Below are 11,171 nucleotides of genomic sequence, written 5' to 3'. Positions count from 1 at the left end.
CCTTCCCCTAGATGAACTGCCATCCCAGGCTGACGAGTATCATCTCCCCGAGGTAGCCTTCTCCTGTTGTTCAGTTTCTAGCCCTATAGAACTTATTATGCTGATAAGAGAAGGGGCATGGGCAAGTCACTGGTGTCTCTCAAAGCTGAAGCGCCGCGATTTAAATAGCCAGTTAGAACATTCAATACCGCTTAGAGTCCTAAAATCGGGGGTTACTCTAAAGGTTCGCTATGCGTGAATGATTTTAGGCGAGTGTAGTCGAGATGTAAACATCTCGGGGAGTACGTGTCAAAAGTAAAGAAACGGGAATTTCGAACTGAATAGCAAAAAAAAGAAACAAGTACCACTCTTATCCACAAAATTACATGAATTTCGTGCAGACATGGTGTATATAAAGAGATACACTGGCCATTTCTCTTTCTTTCGAACACGGTCGCGTACGTTCACAGGTAGACGAATTATAGAAGAAAGTACATTGAGTGGATTCCTTGCGATACAGAAGATAGCGAGTATAGTTGCAGCATCCGAATACGATACAAAGTAAGTAAGAAGTGTTTCCGACACTATTCCTAAACAATTTCCACATGTTTATTAGTTTATAAAAGCTAACTCGTCATGCAGCCATTATCCGTGCTCGAACTGCTAAAAAGTGAACACTGCGCAAGACCAGTATTCTGAAACCGAAAGTTCGATTAAGGGAGAAGTTGTGTTACAATGCACTGGTGAGAAATTGTTCTTATTAGCCTATGCCAGTATATTTATAATGACTTTTATCTGGACATCATATACCCGATTTATAAATTTGTTGCAGATTTCGCATGTTTTGAACATGGAAGACCAACTTGTGGAGAATATGGAGATAGATGAAGATACATGTAATTATAGCTCAGAGGTATATATTATTAAAGTTAAATGAAGATGGTTCGTGCCAAAAACCATTCAACAATGTATTTATACAGCATGTGAATAACAGAATTGAATATTAATACATTTTTTAATTATGATGCATTTTGGAGAGTGTGATGGTTAGACCAGAGAATGTTAATTATGTCTCTGGTTAGACTACTACCGTTGCACACACCAGAAAGCTCAATTGGTATATCACATGACCAGTAGATTCAGGGTCCCAGGTTCTAGTCTTGGTCTCGTCTGTCATGATATTTCCATCTTACTTTTATAGTATTGAAATCTTTTCAAATTTACAAATTTAATAGTACAAAAAGGCAAATTTACATGTGATATACTTCATGCGTGATGATGCTTCTGTTATATGAATGTGCCTGTTCCTCTCTCATAGGGAATATACCCTCTTTATTCAAAAAAAAATAAATCGTAATACATGTACAAATCTGCCTAATTAGGTTTTTAGTTGGCTCAATGAAATTTATCAAATTTTGATAATATAGTTAACCAATATAAGATCTTTGAAAATTAGTTTCTGTGCAACAGGCTATTAGGAAATGCTGTTATGTTATATGTATATTCCCCCTAGGAGGATGATGAAGTCAATGAATTGATAAGAGAGATATTTGGTGATGAAGAATCATTGGAAGAGGAGCATGAGGAGGAGTATGAAGATGGAAATGAAATGTGGAATGAGACACGGTATAAATTATGTATCAATATACACAAATAGAAGATATAATAACCTGGACTTAGCATTTATATGTACTTGATATTTCTTTACATATATAATATTTATTTTGCTACAATGTATGCTAAAATTACCATAAATGAACCCATTATAACATGATTCAGTAAGTTGTGTAATAGTACATGTTCTTTTCTAAAATATCATAAGTTACATGTGATTATATAAAACTGTATCAATACATGTATTTCTAGAGAAAACTATGAAGATAAATACTCTCTTCTGAGAGAGAGGAGATTTGTCGTTGGTGAGGGTGCTCTCGTGAGTCTCATCAAGAGGACAACATGCGAGCCCATAGACCCATCAACAGTTGTCGAAGGAGAAAAGATACCAGCAGGAGTGAAGTATAAATTCCTTTGCTGTGTAAGATTACATAATACTCCTTATTGATAAAATTCTAATATTTGTTGATTACATTAACTGAATTGTCATACTCATTTCTTTGATTTTGTTTGAATTGATACAAAATGTATCAATGCACAATTAAATATAGTTGTGGTATACAAAAGTTTCTAAAAGCTTTTTATGACTTGATAGTCTTCGTATTTGTCATGGTTTAGAGGTTTTGATGATTAAATTTTTTACTCTATCAATAAATGTCTAATTATTTATGTTCAGACACCACATGTACATGTTTATCCTTATGTATATTAATTTTTAGAATGACCATCCAGGAAAATGGATTTCCACACCATTTTATGGAGGCAGAAGCTTCATTAGTATTTTACTCCAACTCATGGTGCTTCTTACAGGTAGGGAGCTAATTAATATTAATATGTATACATGTATGTTCTTGATTGTGCTTTAAGTTTTGACATTGATTTCATATGAGATTTGTGTTAGAAAACTAATTTTTTTTTTTTTTTTATTTTTAATTTTTTTTTTACACATAAATCCACATACACACGCATTTCAGACATATTTCATACATTTCAAGATTCTAAATATTGTAATAACTTATTAATCTAAAGGAAACATATCCGTGTTGTATGAAAACGTGTTTTTTTTTAAATAAATAGATAGTAGCAGTAAATGAAAAGAGAAAAAGGGAGATACAGAAGAAGATACAAAAATACAAAAGAAAAAGAGGGGGGGGGGTACATTATCAATATATTTGTTCACAAGTCAATATAATTGTGCCGCCTCAATTATGTATTTTATTCGTGTTAGTAAGAATTGTTTTGGTACGAGTTAATTTTCGGATAGATGACGTCATTCAAGTTTGAGTGTGCCATGCCGCGCACCATGTTTTTTGTTGTTTTCGGATGGTAATCTGGGGAAATAACAGTGTAAGTACTTGTGCACATGCCAATACACTCTTTTATATCAAAGAACACTTTGTATAATGCACATATCTCAATTACTTGTCTACCTGTTAAAATTTATGATATCTGAAGGCTTTGTGCAGGACTATGGTGCGCCATTAGTGTCTACGTCGTACATTCATGTTTTATACTTAAACATCATACTAGAATGTATCTCACTGAATGAGATTATATTACATGTAAGCATATTTCATAAGAATTCATATTGATTGTCTGTTCGATATTATAAGTACAGCATATAATTGCCTTGCACAAGAGTCCTGCTTAAATTTTAAAACTATGGAAACTCATTCGTGACATAAAAAACTGTCAGTGTGGCTAAGGATAAAACTGTACTATTGTTTTACATATGATTGTTTATTGTTTTGCTTATGATTGTATTATTTTGTAGTGCAGTCTTTTACCAAATAGAATATATTGGTTAACTGACTGTCATCTTATTTGGCATCCCACGGATCAACAATAATAGTGGCAGTACAGTAAAAGAATTTTCCCTACAGATACTGGACTTTGTCAGACACTAGGACAAGATGTCTTCGGATCCAGAGAAAATGGAAATGGTCTTATCAGAAAGAGAAAGGACACCCACCGAAAAAGGAAATGAATATTTCCAGGAAATCAAAGGAAGCAAGTTCAAAAAAATCCAAAGACTATGGGATGAGATAAAGGACTTGATACAACATGTCAATTCAGGAAAACTGAAAAGTGTAACCAGTATTGAATCAAGTGAACAAGAACTCTTCGAGAAACATCGTTTGTATACAACTCTTTCCTCTGAGTTTTCTGAATTCCTGTTACGGCACGGAGACATGCAGGAATATGATGCATTTTCATCAGAAAATTCCCGAAGGAAAGCAGAAGTAGAAAAGACATATGAGTACATCAGTCAATTGAAACAAGATATCATTGACAATATGAGTGTGACCTCCTCAGGAAAGCAAAAATCAGCAACATCTTATTCAAGTTCCGCACTCGCAAGGAAGCAAGCGAAGGTTGAAGCGGCCCGTACAAGACTCAAATTTCTTGACCAGGAGAAAGAATTGATGGATCGTCAGTTAAGACTGGAAGAAGAGGAAGCTCGCATAAAGTTAGATTCGTTAAGACGAAAAAAAGAGCTTGACATAAAGCTAACACAGCTGTCTCATGAAAAGGAACTTGCAGTAGCAGAGGCCGAGGTTGAGGCATTGAGATCGCAGGAGGAAATAGGGGGAGATGACGACTATAGGCTCGCTGACATTCCTCTGCCAGAAGATAACAGGCCTCCAAGTCCACGTAGCAGAACCAAGGAATATGTTGAGAAACACTTCAACAACCCAGCGACCTATAATCTAGATACAGTTCCAACCATCCCACAGACTGCTATTTCTTCTGACTCGGGAGTATCTGAATTCGCAAAATTTCTTCTAAAGAAGGACTTACTTTTTGCTCGCCTAAGCACTTTTACCGAGGAACCAGAGGCCTACCTCTCATGGAAGGGGGGGGGGCTTTAACTTGTGATGAATGAACTAAGCGTAGACGCTGCCGAGGAGATAGAACTCTTGATAAAGTGGCTAGGACCAATATCTTCTACTTATGCTAGAAGTATTAAGATCTCTAACGTGAATAATCCAGTGATAGGACTCGAACGACTGTGGGAGAGATTGGATGATCGATATGGATGTCCAGAGTTAATTGAAGAGACCTTAAAACGGAAACTAGATCGTTTTCCAAAGTTGTCTAACAAAGACTACAAGAAGCTCTACGAGCTTACAGACATTCTTGCGGAAATCCAGAGTATCAAGGAAGATGACCAGTACCATGACCTCTTGGCCTATTATGACACTTCTTCAGGTGTCATTCCGATTGTCAGAAAACTACCCCATTCCTTACAAGAGAAGTGGACCTCAAGGGCCGTTCGGTACAAGAAAGAAAGGAAAGTGACATTTCCACCTTTTTGTGAATTCCTTGCATTTATTCAAGAAATGAGTCAAATAAGGAATGACCCAGGCTTCATGTATGATGTGAACAACAACCAGGAGAAACTGAGCTCAACAGGTACTCAGAACAGGTTAAGGGTACATGTGAAGAAAACTGAAGTCACAAGGAACCAAGTCAAAGGTGACACAGATAGCGAGTTGAAATGTATTGTGCATACAAATTCAAAGCATGCTTTAAGCGAATGTAATGCATTTCGAGCAAAGTCTATAGAGGAGAGACGTCAGCGGCTGAAAGAGAATGGTGTCTGCTTTCGATGCTGTGGTTCAAAGGCACATTTGAAGCGTGACTGTAAAGTGGATGTTAAGTGTTCTGAGTGTGGGAGCCAATTTCATTGTTCCGCCTTGCACACCTTGAAAAGATTTGTACAGAGCACACAACAGCATGGCGGGAAAGATGATAACAAGAGGACCGTCAACATCGTCAACAAGTGTACAGACGTCTGTGGTTCACACATTGAGGGAAAATCTTGTGCTAAAATCCTACCCATAAATGTGACTCATATAGACTATCCCTAGACAAGCCTCAATGCTTATATGATACTTGATGAACAGAGCAACAGAACGTTGGTCCGAAGTGAGCTTCTAGACTTTTCGACATACACTCTACCCCAAAAGAGTATACATTATCAAGCTGCTCGGGAAAGTCCCTGATGTCAGGCAGAAGAGCTAATGGTTTTGTTATCCAATCATTGGATAGAAAGAGTGAGATTCGTTTACCCGAAGTCATGGAGTGTCAGGACATTCCCAACAACCGGAATGAGATACCGACTCCTGATATCATCAAGCATCAGCCTCATCTACGCAGAGTAATGATGGAGCTAAGTCCACTAGACTGCGAAGCTGAAATACTTCTTCTAGTCGGACGAGATGCACATCATGTCCTGGAACAAGTTCTTGGACCTCCAAACTCTCCTTTTGCCCAAAGACTAACATTAGGATGGGCGATCATTGGGGATATGTGCATTGGAAGGAATCACTCTCCAGATAAAGTGAACTCCTGTAAAACTTACCTCTTGACAGATGGACGTGCTACAGTTTTTCCGCCTTGTCCAAATAAGCTTAAGGTCTCCGAGACTTTAAAGGACTCTGATGATGCTAAGTGGTTGAACACCTTTGAATCTGAAGATGGTTTAGCGTCAAATATCTTTGATCGCACGAAAGACGATGATACTGTTGGGCTGTCTATTGAGGATAGAGAGTTCATAGCACTGATAGAGAAAGAGTTGCACACAGACGAGGATGGTCATTGGTGTTCACCATTACCATTTCGTTCTCCACGGAAATTCTTACCAAATAACAGAAGTATGGTGGTTCAACGCACTAGATCCTTGGAAAGAAGTCTTAAAAGAGATCCAGTGAAACGTGAAGATTTCTTTGCATTTATGCAAGAACTTATTGACAATAACCACGCAGAAGTTGCACCTCCTCTTACCCAGGATGAGGAGTGCTGGTACTTACCGGTCGTTGGCATCTACCATCCAAAGAAACCGGGTCAGATTAGATGCGTATTCGATTCATCAGCAACTTATGAAGGAGTGTCCTTGAACAGCGAACTACTCTCCGGCCCTCAACTTACCAACAGCTTGTTAGGTGTTTTGGTACGCTTTAGGAAAGAAAGGATAGGAATAATGGCAGACATACAGACAATGTTCTATTCCTTCACCGTCAGAGAGGACCATCGAAACTATTTGAGATTCCTTTGGTAAAGAGATAACAATTTTGAGAAGGACCTCATCAAATACCGCATGCGGGTTCATGTGTTTGGGAACAAACCATCACCATCCATTGCAAACTATGCACTACACAAAACTGCTGATGTGGCATCATCTTCATATGGAGAAGACATAAGGAACTTTGTTCAAAGGAATTTTTACGTCGATGATGCCCTGACCTACTTGCCCACCAAAGAAGAAGCAATTGACTTGCTTATCAGAACAAAAGATGCTCTCATGACTCTAGGCAAGATCAGACTACACAAGTTCGTCTCGAATGATGGAGAAGTCATGAAGAACCTACCTTCAGAAGATCTGGCAAAGGACTTAAAGGAAATCAACCTTAATTCAGAAAGCTAACCTGTGCAGCGAAGTCGCGGACTCTACTGGGACCTTGAAACGGATTCGTTCATATTCCGCGTTTCCTTGAAGGATACACCTTTTTCACGTAGAGGCGTATTGTCAACAACGAGCAGTTTATACGACCCACTCGCTTTCATAGCCCCAGTAACTATTCAAGGAAAATCATACTTAGAAATCTGGTGTCAGAGACCACAGACTGGGATGAAATCCTTTCTAATGACTTTAGAGAACAGTGGGAAAAGTGGAAAGATTCTTTGAAAGCATGTGAAAACCTCATGATCTCAAGAACATTAGTCCCAGCATCCCTACAACATGCAGCTAGAGTAGAACTTCACACCTTTTCCGATGCCTTGAAACTAGCCATTGCTGCTGTATCATATGTAAGAGTGGTGTCGAAGGACGGATCAAGACATACAGGATTCGTCATGGGCAAAGCTAAAGTGGCTCCAAAGCACGGAACGACTATTCCCAGGCTAGAATTATGCGCAGCAGTCTTGGCAGTAGAAGTAGCAGAGTCCATTCAAAGGAATCTAGATCATCCACTAGACAATTTACAGTTACTCCGACAGTAAGGTAGTTTTGGGCTACATAAATAACCAGACAAGACGATTCTATGTGTATGTGACAAATCGTGTTCAACGTATTAGGAAATTTACAATACCTGAGCAATGGAAATACGTGCCAACGCAAAAGAACCCTGCTGACTTGGCAACACGTCCCATCCTAGCAGACAACTTGAAGGACAGATTATGGTTTTCTGGACCACAAGGATTCCTTGATGAGGCCTACCTACTTACCGATAATTCTTATCCTTTAGTGAACCCAGTCAAAGACAAGGAACTTCGTCCCACACAAGATCCTTGCATCTTGAAAACCAGTATATCAACAGACCCTACAGGTTTAGGATCTCATCGTTTTCAAAGATTTTCTAATTGGAGAAGCTTAATTAGAGCCATTGCTTTCTTGATACTACATATCAGAAACAGAAGTGGGAAAATAAATCAGTATAGAAATGACATTCGGGTCAAGACGGTTGAATTGAATGAGGAAGTGACAACCATGATTATTCGTACAGTGCAGAGAGACATCTATGCTAAGGAGATTTCGCATTTAGAACAAGGACGAATCATGGCAGGGACCACTATTGGCTCATTGGATCCATATTTGGATGACAAAAACATTTTACGTGTTGGTGGAGGAATTAGGAACTCCTGTATTGAGGTAACACAGAAACACCCAATTCTTATTCCTGGGAATCATCATATCGCCAAACTTCTCATTAGCTACTATCACAAACAGGTCCACCACCAAGGGCGTCATTTCACAGCTGGAGCTGTTCGACAGGCTGGTTATCGAATAACCGGAGCAAAGAGACTCATATCATCTCTCATATTTAGATGTGTGCAGAGCCCCAACTTGAGGGGACCTCTCGAACATCAAAAAATGTCTGACTTACCAAAGGACAGATTGGAACCTGGTCCACCGTTTACAAATGTCGGGTTGGATGTGTTCGGCCCCTGGAACATAGTCGCGCGAAGAACTAGAGGAGGGTGTGCCCAGTCAAAAAGATGGGCAGTGCTGTTCTCATGTCTCACCACACGGGCAGCCCACATTGAGTTGATAGCGGAAATGTCATCCTCAGCATTCATAAATGCACTGCGCAGATTCATATCAATCAGAGGCGAAGTCAAACTGTATAGGTCTAATCGTGGTACCAATTTTGTAGGAGCCACAGAAGACCTAGGAATCCAGGCCATAAATGTTGAAGACCGACAAATGACTACCTCCTCAAGACAGGAAGTACATGGATATTTAACTCCCCTTGTTCCTCCCACATGGGAGGGGCATGGGAACGTTTGATCGGCTCTGCGAGAAGAACACTGGACTCTATGCTCTCCAAAATACATGAAGGAAATCTTACCCATGATGTGCTTGCAACCTTCATGGCTGAAGTATCGGCTGGTATTAACAACAGACCATTGGTGTCAGTTTCAACAGATGCTGCAACGCCCTTTATTCCGACTCCAGCAACATTACTCACACAGAAGACACCGGACGCATGTGTTGCAAGGAACCTAGGAGAGTTTACAGATAAAGATCTCTACAAGTCTGAGTGGAAACGTGGACAAGCGCTCTCTGATCGATTTTGGACCAGATGGAAGGGAGAATACTTGTCTACCCTGCAGAACAGACGGAAGTGGATGGAAGCTCGCCCAAATTTGAAAGAAGGAGACGTGGTGCTGCTCCGAGACAAATCCGTGCACAGAAATCAGTGGCCGTTGACTGTGATCGAGTTAGTCCTATAAAGCTCAGACGAAGTTGTCCGCAAAGTTATTATACGCCTGGAGAGATGGTAGAACCGTTACTTACACCCGTCCAGTAAATGAGTTGATTTTACTTGTCAACGTGCCATAATGAACTCTTGATATGATTATCTTAGTGATTGATGCGTTGTTATTTTAGTGATATCTGTTTGATATCAGGCGGGGAGTGTGTCGCCTCAATTATGTATTTTATTCGTGTTAGTAAGAATTGTTTTGGTACGAGTTAATTTTCGGATAGATGACGTCATTCAAGTTTGAGTGTGCCATGCCGCGCACCATGTTTTTTGTTGTTTTCGGATGGTAATCTGGGGAAATAACAGTGTAAGTACTTGTGCACATGCCAATACACTCTTTTTATATCAAAGAACACTTTGTATAATGCATATATCTCAATTACTTGTCTAACTGTTTAAATTTATGATATCTGAAGGCTTCGTGCAGGACTATGGTGCGCCATTAGTGTCTACGTCGTACATTCATGTTTTATACTTAAAGGAAGTAAACATGAAAAAATTATCAAGGGCTCAAATTTGTCTGTTTGATGTGTATAATGATATCTGAAAACCGTTTAGACAGAGCTTTCCTCAGTAAAAAGATATACCACTTAGAATAACTAATTCTTGCAATCCATGAGCGCTGCCATATTGTTAAAATCATTACCTCCCTGCTGGGTTATCTCTAAGCATCTAAGAGAGGGCAGCACTGATGCTGCCGTCAGTGAGACACATTGCATTTTTACACACGTTTAGTAACAGAGATAAAATGCCATCATCAAAATGTGAATGGAAACTTGAAAGGAATGTAAAGAGTTGTCATTTTAAACAGTGTTTATGGAGGAAGATTTTGGATCTCAGAATGATGCATTCCCACCAGCAGTTAATGTGATATGTAACTAGAATGGAATGTCCGTTGATCAGTGTTATTGTGACCTATTTTTTCTTGCACTCGGGAATTTCTTGTTTATGAGTTTGAACATTACGTGTGCTACATAAATGAGCACACAAGGTGCATTGCACAGCATCCTGACTTTTAAAAAGTGTCTTAGTCCTGTTATTCTTCTGACAGCATAAACAGAACCGGCGTATATATCATCAAGATCTTATGTATAAAAAAAAAAACAAATCAGAAAAAATTTCCAGGGCATTTAAATAAAAAGTAACGGTAAGGAACCCCACACAGAAAATGAAATTACAATTTTATATTAATTTAAATTGAAATCTAAAAACAGCATTTTATTTATGTAAACACTGACTGCCACATCTCCGTACAAACATCTGGAATGTGATGGTCTTATATTTCACAAATTAATTTATCTATTCATTTTTTGTACAAATCATAAATAGTTATCTGAGGTTCATTTATAGAAATGTACTAAATCCTTGTCTTCTCATGACAGTACACACAATTTTTCTTCACATCAAGGCATATTTTTTCTTCTTAACTTTTATCACCTCTGTACATAAACACTGGCCTAATTCCAACATTGACCCAGTCACCAGCAGCAATGTGGCTTATCTACGTCAGAGAACAGATGCATGCTGGGGAATAATGGATTACCACGATAAACGTTTTACTGAGAGTGTTAAATTGATAAAATCTCTTGATAGAAATAAACAAAAAGGTAACAGACCTCATTTTTAAGTTTCAAAAGGCTTTTAAAATTTATTAAGCAACAATTATTTTTTTCATGTTCACTTCCTTTAAACATCATACTAGAATGTATCTCACTGAATGAGATTATATTACATGTAAGCATATTTCATAAGAAATCATATTGATTGTCTGTTCGATATTATAAGTACAGCATACAATTGCCTTGC

At 38.6% G+C, this 11,171-nt stretch overlaps 2 protein-coding genes across 2 annotated transcripts; both read left to right on the top strand.

The window, feature by feature from the left end:
* Positions 1-5,677: 5,677 nt before the first annotated feature.
* Positions 5,678-8,887, top strand: LOC136271904 (uncharacterized). Its single transcript, XM_066072482.1, has 4 exons — positions 5,678-6,550; positions 6,680-6,982; positions 7,117-7,595; positions 8,008-8,887. The coding sequence occupies exons 1-4, from the start codon at positions 5,678-5,680 to the stop codon at positions 8,885-8,887; spliced, it is 2,535 nt and encodes an 844-aa protein (XP_065928554.1).
* An 83-nt stretch (positions 8,888-8,970) lies between these two features.
* Positions 8,971-9,333, top strand: LOC136271903 (uncharacterized). The gene has a single exon (XM_066072481.1). It carries the CDS (start codon positions 8,971-8,973, stop codon positions 9,331-9,333), a length of 363 nt encoding a protein of 120 aa, XP_065928553.1.
* Positions 9,334-11,171: the final 1,838 nt, after the last annotated feature.

The sequence above is a fragment of the Magallana gigas genome, chromosome 9 (genome assembly GCF_963853765.1).
Source record: "Magallana gigas chromosome 9, xbMagGiga1.1, whole genome shotgun sequence".
In the NCBI taxonomy this organism is placed as follows: domain Eukaryota; kingdom Metazoa; phylum Mollusca; class Bivalvia; order Ostreida; family Ostreidae; genus Magallana; species Magallana gigas.
The sequence above is the reverse complement of the archived record's forward strand: the minus strand, read 5'-3'. Positions and strand labels throughout refer to the sequence as shown.